Source organism: Sphaeramia orbicularis, chromosome 11, assembly GCF_902148855.1.
Source record: "Sphaeramia orbicularis chromosome 11, fSphaOr1.1, whole genome shotgun sequence".
Classification (NCBI taxonomy): Eukaryota; Metazoa; Chordata; class Actinopteri; order Kurtiformes; family Apogonidae; genus Sphaeramia; species Sphaeramia orbicularis.
In genome coordinates this window covers 51,637,164-51,662,285 of record NC_043967.1, presented here as the reverse complement: position 1 = coordinate 51,662,285, position 25,122 = coordinate 51,637,164, and the positions used below count along the sequence as shown (strand labels likewise).

At 37.1% G+C, this 25,122-nt stretch overlaps 1 protein-coding gene across 1 annotated transcript; it reads right to left on the bottom strand.

Annotated features, from left to right (window-relative positions):
• Positions 1-1,492: 1,492 nt before the first annotated feature.
• Positions 1,493-16,108, bottom strand: LOC115427839 (chitin synthase chs-2-like). Its single transcript, XM_030146535.1, has 22 exons — positions 16,071-16,108; positions 14,872-15,013; positions 13,968-14,156; positions 13,012-13,888; positions 11,078-11,261; positions 10,788-10,883; positions 10,459-10,617; positions 9,670-9,844; positions 9,408-9,509; positions 9,182-9,323; positions 8,868-9,068; positions 8,117-8,232; positions 7,853-8,021; positions 7,570-7,749; positions 6,653-6,931; positions 6,381-6,549; positions 6,258-6,289; positions 6,089-6,153; positions 5,683-5,793; positions 5,382-5,593; positions 5,196-5,286; positions 1,493-2,924 (listed from the first exon to the last, which is right to left on the bottom strand). Exons 1-22 carry the CDS (start codon positions 16,094-16,096, stop codon positions 2,727-2,729), a joined length of 3,915 nt encoding a protein of 1,304 aa, XP_030002395.1. The 5' UTR covers positions 16,097-16,108; the 3' UTR covers positions 1,493-2,726.
• Positions 16,109-25,122: the final 9,014 nt, after the last annotated feature.

The following is a 25,122-nucleotide window of genomic DNA, read 5'->3' as shown; positions in this document are numbered from 1 at the left end:
GGGTCATGTGCATTTAAAGGGCCAGTGCTCAAAACGACCTTTTTCGTGTCATTATTACTCAAACATATTTTTGAAGATGGGCCTGTAGAGTTGAATTAATGAAGAATTCAGATCCAAGCATTGTATTTACAGTTTATGTAGACCAAAGGGAAATGTTTTCAAATGCATAATTCCATTTAAAAAAGCAGAATTTCACTCCTTTAAGGGTTCAGTATGTGATAATTTAGTGACATCTAGTGGTGAAGTTGGAGACGCTAAATACAGTGTGTCCACAAAGTCTCTTTACAATAAAAAAAAAAGTATTACAAAAGCAGTGGATGAGATTTGTTCACATAGTCAGTGGATATTGAAGTTTTTAAATCACATTGTGGGACCATGTGCAATCAAATCATTGGTCCATTTTTCTCCAACCAGAGATTTATTCTGCAAATGTTTACCTTGACCTTTGGACTGAACATGTGTCACCACTTCAGTTAACCATCATTTTCCAGGTAGATGGTGCACCACCACACTGGGGACTGCATGTTGGTGGGTTCCTAAATCAAACCTTTCCAGACCAGTGGACTGGAAGGGATGGTCCAATTCCCTGGATACCTTGTTCACCAGATACCACTGCCCTAGATTTCTTTGTTTGGGGTTATGCAAAAGATATGATGTATCACACAAAGATACTGGACATCAATGACCTGAAGTAAACTATCACTGATACCTAATGTTTTTTTCTCAGAATTCTGACTTTTTTCTCAGAATTCTGACTTTAATCTCAGAATTCTGACTTTTTTTTCAAAATAATAATAATTTAAAAAAAAATTTTGACCTTTTTTTTTTCCTGTGGCCCTAATCCTCTTCCGTATAAGGCTGTGCACAAATTCTAATTCTCTGTATTTTCTTATTGTAGTTGAATAAAAAGAATGAGAAATAAATGTATATATGTTAATAAATGTATGTAATGTATGTTCATTTCAACCCTGCAAAACAACAAAACAACTATTCATACTTACATGTATTTCATTCAAAATCTACTGATATTAACCCTTTTGTATCATTAGCTGTACATTATTTTTTTTGTATTAGTCTAAATAAACCTTCACACCTTTACGTGACCAAGTTTTTTTGTTTGTTTTTTTTTTGTTTTTTTTACATATAAACAGAAGTCTGTGTCTTTTAATGACAATAAAAGACTGGATGTTCACAAAATTTTGACTGGCACTAAAATAATCATTTAATTATTGTACTTTTACTGTATTTTCTTGTTGTATTTGAAGAAAAAAGAACAAGAAAATAATGTATGTTCACTCCAACCTTGCAAAAATAACAAAGATTTAAGTGTCCTTAGACTTTTGCACAGTCTACTTGTGTTGCTTTTGGGTCCATTTTACTTTTTTGTTGTTGTTGTGTTGTAGTTTGACTCATTTCTAAACACAGAAAACTCCTCTTCTCACAAACTGTTCACTCTAACCACAAATAATTAAAAGTAAACACAGAACAGATATGAACATAGAGGCTTTTATTAATAAAATACAGATAAATTTTCACAAAGTTTTGAAAAATAGCTATAAACTAATACTTAAAAGGTCAACATTTACTTCTAATCCTCTTTATGTTCATCATTAGTTTGGTTTTGGCTGCAGATCATCATCATAAAACAGCAAACAATATAGAACATGTGAACATTACATTCACAAACAGCAAGTGACAATTACAACCAAAGAGTTTTGGAGATAAAATCCTCCAACTGTGTTACCCTCTGACCTCTGCTAATCTGTATTTTATTTTATTTTATTTTTTTACCATTTTTCTGTTTTTATACTTCTAATTTGTTTTGTATAATGTGTTTGTGCTCTATGTTTTTATTCTTATGTTCTATTTTTACTGTGCCATGCAGCTGTTGCGCTATAATTTCCCAGTTTGGGATCAATAAAATCTATCTATCTATCTATCTATCTATCTATCTATCTATCTATCTATCTATCTATCTATCTATCTATCTATCTATCTATCTATCTATCTATCTATCTATCTATCTATCTATCTATCTATCTATCTATCTATCTATCTATCTATCTATCTATCTATCTATCTATCTATCTATCTATCTATCTAATAACTGGGGAGGTCATCTGTGATCATAATTCACTGTGAATCTGACATGTTTCTACTATACATGACCTCCAAGTTACACAAAACACTGAGTTGAAGCCTGAGTGAATCAACTACTCTGAGATTTGCAACATTTTTATCTTCTTTTAGGCTTTTCTTCCGTTGAAATAGTGTTTATGGGGCAAATTTCTTTAGGCGAATGTCACGATTATAGCCTGGATATTCATAGAAATCTACCCTCTGAAGATCAAATCTCAACAGATGATGGGAAAAATGAGCGTTAATACAATCATATTTAAAGAAACACTGAATAATGGAAGGGGTTCAAGCATTAATACATGGCAGTGCATTTCATTAAAACAGAGAAGCAGCAAAGAAAACAAATACTTCATTGTTAAATACTAATACAATGCAAGATACCATCCCATCCTTCATAATAAATACACTGTACTGACTTCATTTAGTTTCATTTGCACATAATACATATAAACTTCAACTAAACCGAGTTGTTCTTGTACATTAAAAGTGCACTTGAATGGATGTAAACATAATATAAATAATAAAGATGTATCTGGTAAATGTCACCTACACTGGATATTAAAAAAATGCTAGGTTCTGGAGTGTGCTCACACCATCGTCCCTCCGTCCACATGTCTGAACAACTCAGGGAAGAACTCATCGTCGCTCTCTTCGAATTCCGAGTCCTCTGGGAAGTTGTCCTCCAGAGAGGTGGAGGTGGAGCCGGACGCGGAGGTCAAGACGGAAATGGTGTCAGAATTTGAGTCGGCGCTGGAACCGGAGCTGGAGCTGTAGCTGGCACTGGCCTGAGAGGAGAGAGTCAACGTCAGTGAACATACCTGGAATACCTCTGACCCATGACTGAACCCATGATCCACATTAAAGAATACGAAAGGTGTGGTTTAATGTACTGTATACGGCAGCACAGTATGTATCAGAGGGTAAATGAATGTTCTCTCTAAGTAATTAATGGAGTACACAGTGAAGGTAATTACACTGAAGTACTTCTTACTCATTTTGTACTTTGTGGAAATTAGATTTGACAGTGAATGCTATCTAATCCTCTTTTGCAACATTTAATGACAGTTTGGCAGATCCAATCCAAAGCCAAAAACTTGATGATTTAAAAGGTTTTACAAACTTTTTCTTTCTGTTGTATCACTGTGCATAATGTCATTGTTATTTTACTTCACTTTCTGTTTTTTCTGTTTTTTGTTGTTTCTTTTTTAAATGCTGTCTCTTTGAGCCCATAGAGATGGTTGTACAATGTTTGTTTCAGATTATTGTGATGTGATTTACATGAATCTTCAGCCCTACTTCGGAAACTTGTCGTATCACTCGTTCAGTTCTGTTTGTTATCATCGCTTATATATGATGCTTTTATTGCTGACACATTGTGAATGCTTGTGTAATGTTTCCAGGGTTGACTCAGTTTGTTTTCTTTGTTTATGCATCACTAGCATGAATTACAGAACATAATTTCAGTCAGGACACTCGCTCCTTTAAATATTAGGTCAGGTGTGTTAAATATACTGTTATTATAGAAACCTGCTGTTTCTTTACATACCCTCACAGGTATGAATTCACTTCAGTTCCTTTCTTCATTACTTTATCTATTGTGTGACAGGATGAGACCTTCCTAGCTATGTAAATAACAGAAAAAGGAAACACCAAATTTCCTTTTTATTTTAAATGTTTTGTTTGGCAACAGGAGTGGGTTGAATACTGATTTCTGCAATAGTGTAGGGGTCAAAGGTCAAGCTGATTCACTGAATTTATGCATTTATTAGTTATATACTGTAGTTAACTTACAAAATACCTGCATTCTGAACTACAAACACCTCTGTATTTATACAAACAACACGAGATATCGGGACCATACCAATAAAATATTCCTATTGTCAGATTTATTCAAGTTTAGGGATCTGGTAGAATCGAACTGATAAAGACCCCAACAGCAGCTGGGGACCAAAATCATCTACTGATGTAACTGTTTAATACCTGCTGATCCATTAATCCTATCAATACATGTAAATAATTGGTGAAAATGCAGTTTGTCATCTTTTCATGGTCATCAGATATGACCCATTTGGACGTTCAGAGGCTCTGTAGCGAACGCGGAAGCACCATCATCTTCTGGAATATTTGATTCATCAGTAAAACCCATGGAGTTGGATCAATGACAGAGGATGGAGACACTTGGTTTATGTCCAATTAATGATCTATTTTGCTGAAAAAGTCAGTTTTTCTTCACTTTTCTCTGTATTGATATAACCTTTGAATTTACTCTGAGCTTTTATGAACATCTATATGATTACTAAATTAAATACAGGAAAATATATGACTTTAACTGAAAAAATGCAAAATTCAAAGGATAATACTCTAATAAATGGTGATAAATCATTTAAGAAAGGTAAACTTAAGACTAAAATTCATTTGAGAACTGCCACTAAAGTAACCCTGGGTCTTTATGGGTTGTAACAGCACAAATAGTTCACGAAGTGAGACATAATGTTACTTCCAAATAATATACAGAAACTATTTACTGATAGAGAGGGGGGTTGTAACTACGCATAGAAGGACACTACGTTTTACAAGAACAAGCCTTAAACAGATGTACATTTCACATTATGGAGTGATTTTGAGGAAGAAAATATATTAAAATATAAAAAAAAATATTATTCAGTTTAAGAAGATGTATGAGAATATTTATTTTTCAGAGGTGTAGTCATAAAGAAAAAAAGTGTAACCATAACAGTTGCTGATGTTGGAGAACTTATTGGCCTGTTTTACTTTGTTTTCTTTCTTTAGGGGCCTGAAAATTGACCTAATTTTGTGTACTGTATTTACAGATCAGGGGTGGGACAAGATAAGATCAGCTTCTTCCTTCTCCATTTCAGACACAAAGTAATACTAATGTGCTGAATTGAAATAATAGTACATTTTCTATGCCATTTTTATGTTTGGTCTTGTATTATTGCATTCGTTGCAGCTCACTACCTAGACCTACCACTACCTAGAAAACACACACATTACTGTAGTATTACGATTGTACTGGTAATTTTAGTTGTAATTACCTTTTTTCCTTTTCGATACGTGTCTTTTTCTGGCTTCTTCTCAAGGGGCTCAGTGCCCAAAAAGGCAACGTAATGGATCAGAGTGGACATTCTAGATAAAGAAAAAGAAAATGAACGTATTACAACAGGGTTATTTTCAGTCACACTGTGAAAAATGGTGGTTTATTGAATGAAATTAATGGTCACCTGTGGATGAGCATGGTGAAGAACTGGATCGCAACGGACAAAGCAAATCCCAGAATGAACATGAATCCAATGGGGTCGATTGTGATGTCTCCAGTGACCTCCAGCTGTAGGTTGACTTTAGGGATCTTGATGGAAAAGGTGTCTTCAAACGTCTGGAGGGTAAAGGTCGCCACCAGCCACAGAGCGTTCACCATGAAGAAGGCGAAGTTTATCTGCATGTTCAGAGAAAAATAAGGTTCGTTTACACAAAACTGGGGCATCTCCAGTGAAATCCTTTTCAACTGTTTGTCTCATACTTTACCTTATTTCTCAGATTTTTAAGCTCTTCGCTCATCTTTTTTTGTTTGTCTTTGTCGTTGACCAGTGGTTCGAGGTACTTTTTCTGCAGCTCAGTCCAGAAAACTTCTTCATCCTGCAATGAAACAAACTCTTTCAGATGTTCAGCCAACAGCAAGACAACTTCAGCCTTACAACAGTGTCAAAGTCAGCAGATAAAAGTGGCCATAATCCAACTTTTTGCCAAAATGTGAATTGTACATGATTTTTTAACAGTCTGTACAGCAAAAAACAGATATTTTTTTCACATCAGATCCGAGATCCTAATCCTAAGAAGAAAAAAGTGTGAAAGCGCAATTCATCATCATTTGATATTATTTTTTTGACATATTTTTTTCTGATAAACTTTGTAATAATAAAACCAGACTCACCTCTTCGAGGGAATCCTCCTGCAGCTGCATTTCTATAGACGTACTCTGCAGATCTTCGACCCAGTCTTGAGAGAAGAACAGCAAACATTAGATAAGATCACATGTGCAGGTATTTGGAATGTTTATTCAATAGAGTCAGGCTGGTTTATGCTAAATTGTTTGGTCTTACTTGGAGGAGAATAGACTTCAGCAGGCTCTTGTCTGAAACAAAGTCACAAACATTATTAGGATGTTTATCCACTTTACCCTTTTCACTTATGTTTCATTCAGTGTTCCACTTTGGGGACTTTACCTCTGCTCCTCTCTGATGTCTATGTCCTCTACAATGGTGTTCTGAGGTCCGGGCTCAAATGGTTCTGGTTCTGGGCTCAAGTTCTGACTGAGCTGTTCTCTGCTGGATTTCCGTTCAAACTTTTTGCAACATTTGACCCATGAGAAGAAACGCTGGCAAGTGTTTTTAGCTGCAATTGTTCAAATTCATCAGAGCATATTAGTACAGTCACACTGGTCACTGTGTCACATTACGATAAGATCTTCTGTTTTGATGTTTTACTTAATTCTCACCTTTCTGCGTTGTCATCTGTGGGGCGGCGGCCACAGCCTGGACAGTCTTGGGGTCAGGCTTGGTCTCCCTGGTGCCCCAGGAGACATTGTTTAGGTTGGTCATGGAGTAAATGGTGAGCAGGAGGTAGGCACTGGGGATGCAAATGATGTAGAGAAACCCATAGAACACCAGCACTGCCTCCTGTGGATGCATTACTGCAGTGAAAATGTAAATGATCGTCATGGCAACGATGAAAATACCGCTGGGTGTCAGGATGGTTTGGTCTGCCACCATCGAACCTGATGGATGAAAAATTCAGAGGTTTTAGGATTTTAATACAAATACAAAATCCAACTCAAGCAGTCACACACAGTTACAGAATTAAATTGCAAAAGGAATAAATAACAGTTACTAACCAACAATGATCAACATCTATAGATATGAATTTTCAGTTAAATGTAGAATATAACAATCATTATTTTATTTTGCATCTTTTTGCCATGCAGAAAGATGTTGGAGGAATGTAAGCGCAACACCATCAAGTGTAGATTAGCATACAAGGAGCTGCAAACAATGCACTACTATAAAGGACCTGACTCTGCCACTAAAGATGATTCACTAAAGATTATTTCACCTTATTATGTGTGTAGGAAAATCCCCCTTGTATTTTACCCTTCCCAATACACACAGCAGCTAACATTAGCATTAGCACTTAGCACATGGTACAGTAGGAGCAGTGAGCGGCCATCAGAGGTGGTCTGCCTCAAACACAGAACCTTCTAGTAGTGAGGCAGATGTGCTAACCACTATTATATTCATTTATACTGGTTATTGTGTATTTGAACAGAATGTCATATTGGTCTATTGGTAATTATTTTTTAAAAATGAACCTGCCCACATATGTCTGCATAAGGTCAGGCCTGTTCGTATAACTCACCAACAATGGCCATGGTGACCACCAACATGAGGAATGCGTATATGATACTGAGGATTGCTGCAATAGTGATCTGAGTGTCTGGCTTTAGTTTGAAGCAAAGCCCCAGGTAGATAGCAGGAGGTACCACAGCCAGGACCAGGGCAAGACTGGCGTTTATTTTTAAGACGAAGGTCAAACTTCCTGGAAAATACAACAGAAATGGCAAATGCACACGTTTTACAGTGCAGCTGATCTCAACTTTATGCTCAAGCTTTTTCCACAAAAGCACAAAAATAGGACTAACCTGCGATCAAAAGGCAAATTGTAGCAGGTGCCAGGATGGCTGAGATCATGTTGAAGAGTTGGTAGAACATGAAGGGTTTAGACATGGACGAGTTCCTCTTGCAGATCGCAGTGGTGGCACCCAGAAGGTCCGCTACATTGGCCATTGTGGACGGTCCCCATCGACGGCGCTGAAGACAGGGCATAAAAGTTAGGAAATTGCCAGTTGAAATATACAGTATTAGACAATTAACATGTCCAAACTTCATGACATCCTGTCACTCACTTGGTTGTAGAGTTCTTTAAACTCTTCAGGTGCATTGGTGTAGGCATCAGAAGCTGCGTTGTACTCCACCCTCCATCCCTGCTTCAGAAGAAGAGTGCACAGCCAACGGTCCTCACCTGAGGGAAACATGAAATATAATGGAACAGAGGAAGAATTGAAATCTGTGTGATGCACAGTGTTGGGGTTGCTACTCTGCAAGCATAGCTTGTAAAACTAAAAGTACTTCAGCATGGCAGTAGTTCAAACAAACTACTACATTTCTACCCCTGGAGAAATGAGGAACCATAATGTCACCCATTATTTTTTGAAATAGCATTTAGAAGCCACAAGTTTGTGATTTGGTTGTCACCACATTGGCTTTTTAGAGAAAGAGGTGACCCCAGTTGAAAAATTTGGTGAGGTTGTGGGACCATAGGGGTCAACACTGAAGGGAGCTAAAACCACGCCCAGTCACATCTTTCAAGTGTAAAATATCACTATGGCCTAATGAACAGATGCTCTAATACTGGTTTTATTGGACTTCTAAAGGCTGGCATGCTTTTTTCCGCCTTTGTGTACATTACATGTATTACAGACCAGCATAACATCGTCTAACTGTAGAAGGTAGTAACTCATAATGTAAAAGGAGACCCACTGATGCTAATGCTCTCCAGTCAATAGAGAGGAGCCGTCCTTAAATCTACAACTCAACACAAGTTTTCAGTGAATATTTTTGCACAGACTTTGAGTATTATTATTATATTATTATTACCTTGGTCGTACTGGACGTAGTGACTGGCTTCTGAGGACTTGGTGGAGTACCTCTTCATCACATTGTCATCCATTAGCGCCTCTGCTCTGAACAGACTGAAGCAACCTGGACTGCATAGAACACAGCCAATCATATGCTCGGCTGTCTTCTGCAACCAGTGACTGATGGCGTACTCAAACTTCTGGAACCACACAGCTGGACCTGATATAAGAAGATACAGAGGTACTGCAAACCAAGGCCAAACCATGTGGATTTTCATGTGATTTGACTCACATTTACACCTCTGTTTCTGGACTGTTTGGCTTTGTGCTAACCTGAACCAGTTGGGTGAATCCTGCCACATGCTGCGCCGACACGTGGGTACATTTTCAGTCGATCGACCAGCAGCATCACAGCAGCTGGTTGGAAGTCTGTGTCTCCGTCTAAAGCCAGGAGGTAGGTGTTGTGTTTCTCTTTCTGGTGAAACAGGAACAGGTCGATATGGTTTACATTCATGAGGAGTCACATGTTTGGACAAACTTCTATTCTCTCTTTTCTTACCTGGATCTGTTCTTTGAGGTCCTCCTCATTCTCGCCTTTATCCCAGCGGCGGTAATATTTAGTCATGAGTTTCCATCCCAGAAGATAATAAAGATACATCACCTGGAAAAAGCAATTCATATAAAAAACAAACATTAATTGTTCAAATTTACAAGCATTTTTAAGTAGAATAAGGTATGTTTTTGCTATAATATGGCACTTTTTGAAATGCATATAGAGGAAAAGTGTAGAGGATTAATATTAAGAAGTTTTTCCTTTTTACCTGAGACCACCTCTTCTTGTGCCGGATGAGTTCTTTGTCTTTAAAGTGAACTGTGATTTGATTCCCATGAGGCATTGTGATCACAAGACGGCCTCCGTATGGGGTTCGTATGACCTTCTGATCTGGGATCTTTTCCAGCTTTCTGAAGAACTTGCCATCAATGTCTGTGAAGATGCTGAAGACAGAAAGTGACAGTGAAATACACATACTAATTAAAAAAAGATTTTCTTTAACTAACACATCTCATACATTAATGACAAAAGCTGCTGAGTGTTAATCACTCCTGAGACAACATATTCACACTCAATTTGTGGACACATGATACCACAGATGTTATTCACTCGTACATAATGTCTGGGTGAACTTTGATTCGATTTAAGATTTGAGAACACAAATTGATTAATAAATTTCACAGGTAAAAAACATTATAACTATTTTCACTATCCATAAAAATCATGTTTTTTCTTTTATTCTTTAATGTTTAGGTGAAAAATGACATGATATTATATGATAGTAGATGCACATCCTTGAATAAATTGTGTAACTCCTAAGAAAGAAAACCTTCATCACTTAATTCAATTAAGGATTAATTAAGTATTTATTGATAACAGAGACGCTGCCAACTTCTGAAACAGATCTATGGATAAATGAAGAGCACATAATAGTTAAAAATGTTCGTGCACAACTGTTGAGAGTTTAGGATCTCAATACTACATGTAATCCTGTGAAATTATGTGCTTCCAAAAGTAATAAAATGCAACAACACTTTGCACCATATGTTATTCTTACCTATAAACCTCAGCGAGGACATTCACAAGGGTCTTTGCATATTCGTTGAGGTGACGGCCCTGACCCTCCACATTCTCAAATGCATCATCAAAGTAGATATGGGTGTCGAAGGTGAAATCTTTAACCTTTGCATCCTTCTTTGGTCTGTATTTGTCCAATCTGCAAAATCACAAAAAGGAACTGTAAAGACATGTGACTTATGGGAGTATATTAATTGTTTATCAAATGCAAGTGACACAAGATCAATGAATCAACAGACATAGATTTATAGGAAGAGTGAAATGATTTTAAAAATCTTGTCCAGAAAAGTAGGAAAGCATGTGACTCACCTGAAGATGGAGATGATGATATTCATCATCTCATCGTAGGTCTCGTGCCACATGGTTGCACACAAATAGATCATCGCGGGTTCAGAAGCCTTGTGACTTAAAACAAGACATTTACAAATATGAGATACAAGATCTGGTTTACACAAAGTGAAAATGAATTAACCACAATGATGGTTCCTTTTAACCATATATCTAAATACAGCACATTCCACATGAAGGTAAATACACCTATATGAATTTAATAGCTCACTGAGGAGTAGAAAGAAGAATTCCAAACAGCGCACACTTACATCCTCTTCTTTTTTCTTTTCTGAATGTCAAAGCGGGTGTTGAGGAGCAGAGACTGTTCAATGAAGGCGCCCTCATACAGCCTTCTGATGAACAGGTCCTGGGTCCTTTCGATGCGATAAACAGTGAGGTACCAGAGGTGAAGAGTGGCCAGAACCAGTCCAAGCCACCAGGACACTGCTGAACCTGAGGACCAGAGTCCCAAATAAAGAGGGAAATTTAGCCACAGATATATGTTGATAGAAAAAACTACACAGCCTAAACAACAAGTCTCTTAAGCACATAGTTCAGATCCATCCACTGTGTAACTGCTGCAGTGATTCATACATTTCAGTTCTTTAACCCTTTAACTGATGCAGTGAGTTTACTGAGACAACCATCAGTCTGATAGAGACCATAAAGACTGGACTGGGTTTCAATGGACTAAGGTCATGTGGCCTGATGAGTCCAGACTGACCCTGTTACAGAGTGATGAAGAGAGGCAGATGAAGTAACAACCCATCATGCCTAGTGCCTACAGTACAAGGCTGTGTGTGCAGTTTTATGATCTGGGGTTGATTTAGTTGGTCAGGTCTAAGATCCATAACATCATGTGTCTAAAACATTCAGTAAATAAATGCTGTGACACTGCATGTGTTTTTGAAATGATGCCACAGTGAATGCACGCTGTCGTCAAATCTTTTTTGTCCACAGTGTGCACGTCCTTTGCAGAAACACACCACGAGCTAAAGAGGATGACATTCAATAGTGTTTTTTTCCATCTACTTTTAGATCAATAACATGAAACTCTCAGATTACTATTAAAGTTAAGTCAAATTCATAGTCTGAATATAATCAGTCAACAGAGGAACCGTTACATCTTCCACTGGTTTCTGAACTGCTGTTTTGAAGCCAGCGTGTACATTTTGTCCATTACTATGTGTTGATCTTTTGGAGGGAGAAGTGACCATATTTGGACAAAAGGGGCAGAACTACATGAAGTAAACTAAGGCTATATGCTAACTCACTGAGTCAGAAACACTGTAAACTTCATCAAAACTGACAAACAAAGTAGCTTTAGAATCAGTGGAACCTCTTAACCACATCTACACTGCTGCTGTATATCAGGAAAAATGCATCTAATTAAATAAACCAAAACTCAAAACCAAATTTACCCTGATATCTTATAAGAGGAGGACAAAGGTAAAGACGGACCAGATCACTTATTATAGGGTCTAAATATTATGAATGAGACCAAAAAATCTAATGACTAACTATATGTAGAGAGAAGTTCAGTGTAAGTGTACGGGGCTTTTTGGCAGCATCTAGTGGCCATCAGTGGTATTACAACTTTAAGTTACTTCTGCATTGGCTCCATTTTGGAGCTTTGTCTGATCAAATAAAGAAATTGAATAGAGACATAGAAGATGGTAGCCTGGCCAGCCATCCGGTTTTTCTCAGTGATTCAATACTGAGAAAACAGTCTGGAATTGGGCCAGTCGGGTGTTTCATGGGTGTTTCACAATGCATTACTTCTTTTTGTCGCGAGTCAAAGTCAGTTCCATGTCCGCAAATCTCTCTACAACTGTTACTTGATTCAAAAATAAGGCTTGAATTACAGATTACACCCTGTATTCTCAAGTTTCTCTGACAAAAGCGACAGTAATCATTCACCCAGGTTTCTACTCGACCACCACCACCGCACGCCATGATGGAAACATGCTGAGGTTTGTTGACATTAGGGATCTGCTCGTTGCATAATTACGTCACATCTATCTTATCTGTGATTGGTTTACTCTGCGCCTGTTAGTCCCGCCTTCATATTTGGATTCAAGCCCCACGATTCCAGATGGCTGGCCAGGCTGAGAGGATGGTGGTGGTTTTTTAAATAAATTTACGAACACATTACCACTACTACCGCCTTTACATTAATGTGTACCAGGTTCTGGTTTCTTACCCGTTAGCATTCCGATGTCAAAAATCCTCGACATGTCCAGGAAGCACAGAGTGTGTGTGACATCATAGACAAGATCTGGGAACACGGTGCCATTCAGGTTTGTGTTTCTTCCGTCCACGACTACGCTGCAGTAGTTTGTGAAGTTAGTGCTGGTGCCGTTCAGACTGATTCTGTAGTCCTGGTAGTAAACGATGACCGGGACAATGAACAGAACCATGACGGACAGAGAGGCCAGGTACAAAGGCAGGATGAAGCACCGTCGCAGGGCATGCATCTTACAGGCCGACAGGGAGAACCAGTGGCAGAGCGCTGAGGAGACCAGCTGGACCCCGATGATGATGGAGATGATCCTTGTTTGACGGCGGGGGATGGAGGTCACCACGTCCCAGTCCATCTTGGCCAATGGGACGTAGGCTCCGAGCACGCAGGCCGTCACTATGATCCGGAGCAGGCTGGAGAAGATGTTGAGCATGTTCTCACACCTTCTCATGTCTTTGTAGAAGACTTGGATGAAGATGGACTTGCTGTGCTCGCTGATCACCCTGATGTAGTTCTCCCACCAGTTAAAAGACACCAGCAAAGACCCACCCACAGCCAGGCCCACCCAGAGCGCCATCTTCGTGTCACTGGGGTTCTTCATGATGTACAAGGTCAGGAAGAGGGTGTAGCCAAGCAAAATGAGGATGAAAGCGGTGATGGAGGGCAGCAGGAAGCGGTTTCTTTCTTTGGCCATGCACTGAGCGATGATTTGAAGGAGCGCAGAGAGGATCGCGATGCCGTTCAGTATTGTGACATTGGTAACGATGTCCAGATGTGGCATGGCGACGATGGTGAGGATCGCCGCACTCGTAGACGCTACGAACTCAAAGAACAGAACCTGAAGAAACAAAATCAAGTGGTTCAGAAAAGTGCAAGTGTTCCTGTCACGGTCTGTCTTAGAATGAGCCTTGTCTCACCAGAGCAACGGTAGTTTTTTTGGGAAACTTTGATGTCTTGTAGCATGCCTTCCAAACACTTTTGAGAAACAGAAGGAGGCTTGATGCAATAAGAACGCAGCCAATACACAAGAGAGCGACAGGTTTCTGGTCATCTGGGAGAGTCTGTGTGCCTTCATTGGACAAAGTGATGAGGAGGAGGAATGACGACTGGAAGAAACAAAAACATATAATTCAGCTCATGTCCAATCAGCAGCTGGATCACTAAATGTGAACTAAATTTAAATAAAAGATCAATAGAATAAAACATTACAGAGATTCTGAGTCATTTTTCACATTGTGTAAAACTACAGTACGAGGGGGGGCTGAAAAGTTCATAGCCTGACTAAGAAGGAGTTATTCCACCGCAATGAAACTCGGCATACATTAAATTCAACCTCTCCTGATACTAACTGCATTGTTTCCTTCCAGATAAACCAATACTAGATAAATAATTTAGGACTTTGAAAAGTAGTACCACAGACATTTCATGAAAATGCTTGCTTTTCACCCCTCCCTTGTTCTCCCTGCCCCTCTTGAATTCATCTTCCCAGTTTTGCACAGCTGATAGAGCTGGAGCATCATCCCCTGTAGCAACCATGTCAGCATGAATGTCCTTGGGGGCTAACCCTTTTTTCTGCAGACATTTGATAAGACCACATTGCCATGGATGGTTCACCAAATGTCTCTGGTACTACTTTTCAAAGTCCTAAATTATTTATCCATTGTGGGTTTATCTGGAAGGAAATCATGCAATTAGTATCAGGAGAGGTTGAATTTAATGTATGCCAAGTTTCATTGCTGTGGAGTAACTCCTTCTTAGTCAGGCTATGAACTTTTCAGCGCCCCCTCATATGTTGGAAATGGGAATAATAAAATATGAAACCTTGCTGCATAGTGCTAATCCGAACACGATCAGAGCGACTACAATGAGGGCGATGAACCTCAACAGTTTGATCATTTTCCAGGGAGTGTGTTCATCTTGGATCATGGGAACCTCTCGGCAGGTATCCCATGACCTCCTGCAGCTGGACGGGGATGGAAAGTCAATTAGAAGTCAAAATTTGTGAGAAATACAAGCTGTTATTAATGTCTCTTTACCTGCAAACAGTTCTTTTCTTTTTTTTGTTTCACCAGTTTGATAAAAGTTGATTAATAACCATGAACAACTAAGATAAAACAACTTACATATTAGGTCTTTAGTCTCCTTTTACTATTCAATGTGCTTTTACTCTTACATTTTAATTGTACTGAAATAAATGAGTTATTTTGGAACATCTTTAATCGTATTCAGCCTTTTAGATCTACTTAACTTCATTTTTAGGTAGTTGCAGTACCTTTTAAAATGCTTATGTTAAAATGAAATAACAAAAAGTATATTTAATATCATTTAAATTTTCTGCCTTAAATATTTTTTCCTCTGTTGGCTCACTTCCTCAGGATTTCTTGTGCCTCCTCTCTTTATTGTCATTTAAAGCCTTAATGTGACTATATGTGAAGTCTTTTTGGAAAAACAGAACATGAAAATTGACCCTCCAAAAATATGCTTTTGTTTTCGTGTATATGAAGTATAACTAAAGCATACATCAGACACTTCGTAAAGTCAGATTAAAGCCTAATATATAATTAACTGATCATTAAAATAAAATAAAACAAAAATAAGTAAAATAAAATAAAATAAAATATTTAGGAAAGATAAAATGCAGAGAAAAATTCATTTGAAAGTCCCCAGAATGTAACTCTAGGTCTTTAAGAATCAATTACAAAATTACATAGCATTTCAAAGTACACTTGTGGTGTTTTAATACAAAATTACATATCTTAAATACATGTCAAATAAGTGTGTTTTAAGTATGCATGAATTTCCAGTATATCATTTTTATTCAATGCTCTTCATTATGTTGAAAAAATATTTAAAAATAAATTAGATATAAAATTAAGCAAATTACATTAAAATAAATGTACAGTTTGTTATATTGCTAATTGTTATACTTATTTAAATATTAAATTATTATTATTCTAATCAGATATTTTTAAATCGGCATCGTTTTATTGGTTGTAACTTATTGAATCTAATGCACTTACTTGGTGGTATCTCTTTCCTCTTCCATGGTGACTGTGGAAAATAGAAAACCTTAGAATGAATGCCAGATTTTAAGGCTGTTAAACTTTATCACACCACAGTGAGAAAAAAAAAGAGGCTGTGATTGGATGGAAACTGAAGCAGGAGGAGGGGCTGAATAACTGGCTTCAGTCTCATCGCTGAACTACACCAAAACCTGTCCAACTACCGACTTTCTCCCACAAGGGAATGAGGGAACACCCAAAAGTTTTGTAGTGTATGAAGCTAAGAGAAGATGGTGCACAAAAGGACAGTTAAAAAGAAATCTGACTCATTATAGAATTTTTAACAAGAATTAGGGATGTGCAATGACAAAGATGACATTGAGATTACCAGGCGTTGACACTAAACCACCTCTTGTTTTCTTAACCTCCTAAGACCCAGAAAATGTCAGCCAAGTACAAGCTTTTTTTTTGTTTTTTTATTAATTAAGTGCCTATATTGGAAACATCATGATGCAACAGTTTTTTTCAGATTTTCAGATTTTAAAATTTTTATGGAATGTCCTTTGTGGTGGACAGTTTTCTCTTCTTTTTTTTTTGTATAAGGTTGTGAAACTCTTGTCCACAAATGTGGACAGAAAACCCATAGCTGGGTCTTAGGAGGTTAAGAGGGTGGTTTTATTAAAATACACAGATTATGTAACTGTCAAGGAGGAAATGTGTAGTCAAACTCTTTATTTTCATGAGAAAAGAACCTCAGTGAACGCATCACATAACCAAGAATGGATTTGTTAGAGTATCATATTTCATCACATTTAGAAGTTTTTCCGTCTGCTACAGACCATTATATGACTAAATAATATACATTAGAATTAACAGCCTCTTGATGCCTATTGATGAAGTTTACGTTTAACATAAAACTGCTTATTCATGTAAGCCTGTGCTTATTTCACCCCAAACCGTGGTTATTTCCTAAACTTGTTTTGTTTGTTTTTGTTGTCTGTACATAATCTCCATAGCCTAAATACAACAGTGATTCTGTGACATTTTAGCAATGACACACCTGTCTAAATGTCATAAAATACTTGTTCAAGTGGAATAAAAATAATTGATACTTATACCTCATTAGACGGAACAAGGAAAGAAGCAGTAAATTAAAAGCTCTTCTGCAGTAGCACAAGTTTCCCTTTTCTTTCTTGCTACTTGGGCATTGACATAATTAAAGCTTACTTTGCCTTTGTAGGATTTTTACCTCATGTGTAATGGCATTCTGATGAACTATGACACAGCATATGGAAAATGAAGCCCCACAGCCTCGCACTGCAAACTGTAACTCATCAGACATAGGCATTGCCTGTGTCAGATGTTATCTCAGCCTGTATGTGGTGTGTCCGACATAAGATTAGAAGAAAAAGACAGTGTTTAATAAGCAAGATTTAATATAAGAAGTGATCAAATTCCTCTGGTGAAGTAAAGGCCCCTGTACATCTGATCAGACATGAGCATGTTTACATACACATCATAATTCCAATACTATTCCAAACAAAATGTACAGAAGTGACGTCCTCTACCTTCAGATTGTGTCCCATGTGACCTTATGAACCTCTACAGCACAGGTGTCAAACACACAGCCCTGTGGACTAAAACCGGCCCACCAAAGGGTCCAGTCTGGCCCATGGGAGGAATGTGTGAAACACAAATATTACACTTAGGATATTGACAATCATTTTACTTCAAGTTCCACATTCAGCCCAATTCAATCTCAAGTGGGTCAGATCATAATAATCTATAAATACTGACCACTCCAAATGATTTTCGATGTTTTAGTGTAAAAAAATTTGTATAAATTTACATGAAAATGTTTACATTTACAAACTAAACAAACTATCCTTTCACAAAAAATGTGAACCTGAACAAATATGAACAACATGAAATGTCCAAAGAGAAGTATGTATAATTTTTCTATCTATTTGTAGATCCACTGTGATCGGTAAGTTGGAGTACGCATGTTTGAATGAAAATCTGAGGAATAATATTGTTAAAATTGCACTTATTTTTCATAATAAATTTCAGCTGTTCATGTTTGTTCATGTTACTCTTATTTTTTTAAACGATAGTTTGTAGATGTATGAGTCTGGGTCCTGAGTCCTATATCAGAAAAAAAAATATTACAGTCATTGACAAGAGACAGCGCATATACTGTATATATATATATATATGTAGCATTATGCACTGAATTAGGATTTTTGTGAAGAGGCTTTTTTTTGCTTAGAAAGTACCTGATTTAGCATCAAATGTCTAAATATTATTTGCATTACATTACATTGGTTCTGCGTGACGTTGTGAATATTTGAGTTACATAATTACAGCTCGCATTGCTTTTGTCACCAGTTGTTTGCTCCTGGAGGATTCTGTTGGTGTCTGTGAATTAGTTTATCATTTAATCTGGTCTTGACCAGATCTAGATGTAAAAACTCATGAGGTGACTTATATTATGATTTGGCGCTATTTAAATAATTTTATTTGATTTGACTGCTGCCATAAGATTCTTTGCCACATGTGAATTTTGATCAAGTATGATACATTAGCATTTTTGCAAATGCTTTAATTATTGTAAATCTGTAATGATGCGACTGTATCGCTGCTGTCTGGGCCAGGTCTCCCTTGTAAAAGAGATCCTCCATCTCACTGGGACCAACATGGTTAAATAAAGGCTTAAAAAAATGAATAAATAATGTGGAACAATGAAGCCCTGTGGCCTCTCACTGCAAAGTGTCAGACATAGACTTTGTGTATATCAGATTTTGTCTCAGCCTGTACATCAGGGGTCTCAAACTCAGATCCTCGAGGGCCGGTATCCTGCATGTTTTGGATGTATCCCTCTTCCAACACACCTGATTCAAATGATAAGCCTATTATCAAGCTCTGCAGAAGCCTGATAACGACCGTCAGGTGTGCTGGAGGAGGGAAACAACTAAAACATGCAGGATACCGGCCCTCGAGGATCTGAGTTTGAGACCCCTGCTGTACATGGTGTGTAAGAGATAAAATGAGAAAAAGGATATGTTTAAATAAGCAAGCAAGCAAGTGAGCACCTGTAGCATTATGCACTGAATTAGGATTTTTGTGAGGAGGCTTTTTTTTGCACAGAAAGGAGCTGATTTTGCATCAAATGTGTAAGTATTACCTGTATTACATTACATTGGTTCTGTGTGATGGAGTGAATTTACCATTTGTGGGTGCTTTGTGCATTACACACCAGATTTTGGTCTTATTTACACTGATTTTGCACCAATAAAAGTTGCACAATCCTTTTCTGGATCCTTGTTTTAACCCACACTGTGACACTAATGACTCATATTGTGGTCTACTGTCGCATCAATATTTTTGATTTGTCCAACTGACAATGGAACCAAAGTATAAAAACACATTTTACATGTACCTTTGTCAAACAGACCATAGATGAGAGGTGTGGATTTGGAGATCTGAACATATAAAGCACCTGTAAAATCCAGTGCTGTTTATTGAATTACATCTGCTTCGAAATAATAAAAAAAAAGGTTAACTGCATCTACACCTGAAGTTATTTCAGTTCACATTAAAAAGAAACTCTGGTCACAGATGTAAAAAGTTATTTTGTAGTTCTGAAAAGACCCTAACTCTGCATCAGGAGCCATGTGCCTGGCTGTTGTCTTGTTTGTCTGACAGACGCTACAGCGAAATCTGCACAAGGAAACTGACGAGCAGAAGGGGAAAAAACCAACAGAGGTGTGATGTAATATATGAATATCTTTTTCATTTCTTCCTCATACTGATCATCGTGCAGTGAAAGAAATGCAGCGCTTGGCTGTTGGCTGTGCCAGATTTAACGCCCATTCCAGCATCATCACCTGCATGTAAAGGAACTTCAACAACCTGTAATTTTGTGTTTCAACCAAATGAGGTAAAATAATGAAATCACTGGTCTAGACTTACCAGAGCCTCACTTTTTTAAATCTTAGAATGATGTGCATGCTATCTTTCCTACTCATCAAAATATTTTATATGCGGTCAAGGCTTTATTAACATTTTAATATCATTAAAGAGACCATGAGACCATACACATAAAATGAATAAAGGAGTTCTCTGGTTTTTAAAGTGTTTGTACTTTTACTGAAATTATGTGTGTACTTTTGCTCCAGCAACAGTTTTAACATCCCATATAAATAAGAAACATCGCAAGAAAAGTAATAAGGAATTGTTCTTCCCATATCAGGTTACATCAACTCTCATCACTCTAACCCTTGGAAACCTAGAGCTATTTCTGTTGTGACATCTAAGAGATTTATTACTGTTTATTATTTCATCTACTGCATTTGTCAGCAGAAACTAGATGTTTTCCTATTTGTAGTTTACTGATCATGTAGGGGAGACCGGGTATGGTTGTAACACTTTTTGTCTCAGCTCCTATAACTTGCAGAGTGTTCACGGTAGGGCTCTCAAATTTTGACGCAAAGTACCCTCATTTGTTTACTACAAATAGAAATACCTACAACTTCTCCAACTAGATCACAGAATTAATTATTTAATGTCAAAGGCAAGGAGTGCTAGTGTTAAAACCTACTCCACTACCGGGGTAGGTTGTAACACCACCTGGGGTAAATTGTAACAGTAAGATTAAAGAACTAAAAACTGAGACTACACCACAAAATGTGCTTCCATTTAAATTTACTGTGTATGTGCTAACACTTAAACATCTTCCAGTGTTTTACTAAGAACAAATAGAAGATATCATTGATGGGTAAATAAAAACATTCTGAACATTAGAAATTCAGCTTTCATAATGTTTTCTACATCCATACCAAAGTGACAACAGTGTTTGAAGGAAGAATCTCAAGTCCTGGGTTACTACACACATTCTAACCATCAGAACTCTAGCCACTTATAAAGGGTTACATAACATGGTACTTTACCGCCCATTGCACATTAAATGTAAATTAAGCTTATGGTTTGTTCTTGAAGGTGCATTGTTTAGTTCCTCAGATGCTTGGTTTTAAGTTTGAAGTTATCGGATAAACATTGGAGGATTTGGATTCTGGCACAGAAACAGTGTGAAGGAATTTAGTTTTTTAGGTAGGAATTTTTATTAGGTTTTGTTACTGGTCCTTATACCCATCTATTTTAGGGATTTCATTTTTGTTTAAAAAAAAAAAAGTATGTTTGAATTAACAAAGATTTAGAGTTGCCACACTATTTCTTATTTATGTATAAAGCAACATGTAACACTTCTATTTACTGTCTCTGTTCTTTTAATGTTTTGTTTTTGCAAAATAAAGAGCTATTAAGAACACTTTGATGTATGATTTTTGACTTACACTTTACGTAGAGCCAGCAGATACTGCTCATAAGTCATCATACTTGTGTTATAATATACAATTGCTAATAACCTCATACAGTGTTGTCACTTTACTAAAAGCTCTTAAAGTCCTCTTGTAACTTATTATTGATGTTTATAAGGCATTATTCAGTTTCAGAAACTACATGTCAGAGCAGTTCTCTGTGTCTTTATAACTGGCCACAGTTATGATGGATATAATGTGTTCTGTAACCCAGGACTGGAGATTCTTCCTTCAAACACTGTTGTCACTTTGGTGTGGAGGTATAAAACATTCTGAAAGATGAATTTATAATACATTATGCCTACACTTTGAATACTTTATTAACCTTGGTATAAGTTGTTTTACATGATCATAAACTGTTGTAATGACTTTTATAATGCATTATAAATGCATTATAATGTCTTATTAATGTGCACTTAATGCATTATAAACTAGACCTTCAAATAAAGTGTTACCAACTTTCTCAGTGGCTTTGATCCTAAGAGTCAAAGAACATTCTTTGAAAAAATATTCAAAAATACTTATGAATGGTGTACTCATGACTTAGACTAGACTTATTTGTCCCAGAAGGGAGATTTGTTTCCACATGATTGTACATAGAAATTGTCACACAAACACGCACATTAACGTCAGACAGAAAAGAAAAACATACAGATAAGGCAGACATACAGTATCACAAATACACTTAGTTGTGGCAGACACGGCAACAGATATGAGAAGGAGGAGAGTGTGATCCATAAAACTTCAGTGGAAGGTCAGAGGCAGCTCCCAATTCACAAAAAAAATTAAAGGAAGATGTTTTTCACCTAAAGAAACCACAGCCAAGCGCACAAATGATAAAACATGGATGTGAGTGTGTTCATCTGTATGTGTCATCTGTCTAATCAGAATCAGATTCACAGTGATCACAGATATATGTAGGTTTTCCTGGGGTGCAATTTTGAATGAATGAATGAATGAATGAATGGTTTATTTTGGTTTGTACAGTAATCCCTGCACACAGCACAATAACCACAATAAACACAAAAATAGGACCAGTGGCCCTGTAGCTTAGCTTAATGGCCCTCTCCCCTACATGTTTTTTTTTATATTTATTGTTTTATATTTAGTATTTCTGTCTTTTTTTTTTTTTTTTTTAGCTAAATATATGATCAATCAAACATTAAAACAAGTATTCATCTTTGAACTTTATGGGTTTTACTGCTGAATGCCTGGGAAACATGATACAAACCCTAAGATGCTGTGGGCCACCCTAACAGGTCCACTTCCTTCACTTCAAAGAAATGGATTAAACGTACGATAAATGACAAGAGGAACCAACCTAAAGTGTGATGGTAATATGTTGGTCCCCAGTCAGAACAACTTCAGCATTCTTTGTCTGTGATCCAACAGCCGGTGAACTCTACTAAAGGAGTTAGGGCAGTTAGATCCAAAACATAGTCTCTCATTTGGTGCTTTGATGGTGGAGGTGTGGAAGAAAAAGGCATGTGCCATCATATCTGATGTTAGATATGGTCATTGATGTGAATAAACAAATCAGATTTACAGTAATGTAACACACAAACCAGACAGAGCTGATAGAGATGATTAGCTATTTACTGACATTTATGAGTGATTCAGATCGACCAGCTAACCTGTTAAATGCATTTCTTTGGATGGTGGGAGGAAGCTGGAGTATCCACAGAGAACATGCAAACTCCACACAGAAAGGACTGGGTTTATTATCACTATATCATCCTCTGCATTTTGCATTTTTAGTGAAAATCATGTATTTTACTATTATTGATTCACTTGTCATAAGGGCTGCACTATTGGAAAAAACTGACATTGCAATTTTTTTTTAACCCTGTGATATATATTGCGATTTGAAAAAAAAAAACTCAGGAGGTGTAGAAGCCAATAATGTAATAACAGCCAATAACGTAATAACGGTCGATAATGTAATAAATTTGCCATTTTTAAAACCTAATAAGCCAATAACGTAATATCTGGCCAATAACACAGTAGAAGTCCTAAACCGATAACGTAATAACCTTTGGCCAATAACATTATAACTTATTGGTTGGTTATTACGTTATTGGCCTGATAAAAAAATTTTTTGCAAATGTAATAACTGAGTCAGTAACATAATAAGTTATAACGTAATTGGCCAAAAGCTATTATGTTATCTGTTCAGGACTTTTATTACATTATTGGCCAGATATTACATTATTGGCCTATCACATTTTAAGAATAGCAAATTTATAACATTATCGGCCGTTATTTCGTTATCGGTTGTTATTACATTATTGGCATCTACAGGAAGATATGATAGCTGTGTGATGCTGATGTAAATGGTCAAACTAATTAGTTGTTTCCTCGAGTTATGGCAACAGGTGCAAGGCACTATCGACACAGAACATGTGTTTCAATATCATCCGTCTTGTAGCCAAAATAATTCCAGGTAACTGACGTTGCTTTTCTTTTTGGCACCAAGTCTTTATTTATGGTGATTTTCTCTTGTTTGTTGCTCATTTTTAGCTTACAGGCCGTAAGCTATTGTCGTCCTGCAGTGTCCGTCGGCGTCGTGGGCGTCTGTCATCTGTCGTCGTCCGTCATCCGTTACAAAAATTTCAATCGTCTTCTTCTCTGAAACTACAATTCCGATTGACTTCAAACTTGGTATACAGCTTCTTTATGATGATGTCAACAAAAGTTAGTGAAATTATTTGGATCTGGATCTGATTCTGGATTTGGTGCCACTTTGAAAAATTTCCCTGTTATAAGAGATAGGAAGTGGATCGATGCAATAACTCAGTAAATATAAATGATATCCAGTGTAAATTTCTCCAGTCCATCCCTGATGGGGTGATGACCCAAACATAATGTCCACATGCTGATCAGGATCTCCTTCTGGATCCGGGAACTTATGGAAAATTTAACATGGACTCTTATGGGGAAAAAATTTCAATTGTCTTCTTCTCCGAAACTCCAGTTCTGATTGACTTCAAACTTGGTATACAGCTTCTGTATGATGATGTCAACACAAAGTATTGAAATTATTTCGATCCAGATCTGATTCTGGATTTGGTGCCGCTTTGAAAAATGTTCCCATTATAAGAGATAGGAAGTGGATTGATCCAATAAATCAGTATCAATGATATCAAGTTGGAATTTGAATTTTTTACAGATCTGATTGGAATATGACCAAAACATGGGCTATTTCTGTAAAATAATAAATACACAGAACTGGGTGATAATAAATGGCATCTGGATACATTTCCCAAAGCTTTTAATTTGTGTGGTAAGCTACAGGGCCATTGGTCCTATTTTTCAGTATTGTTACCAGTGACTCACTCCAAACTGATCAAAAATCGGATCGCTGCGTGCAGTGTGTGTCAGGTACTCTTGAAATTATATGAGAACATGTTGAGTTCATTTGCCTCATACATTGCAGGACCTGTGATGTGACAATTGGGCACACGTACATCGCAATGACGATGCTCAAACGACATGTTGTGCAGCTCTACTTGTCATGTAAATGGCCGTTAAAGCTCAGAGGAGATTCAAAGGTTATTATATGAAAACAGAGAAAACTGAAGAAAACATGACTTTTTCAGCAAAAATATATCATTAACTGAACATAAAAACAAGTGTCTCCAACCATGCTCATTTATCAGATTCCATGGGTTTTATTGGTGAATCAGTGTTGTAGA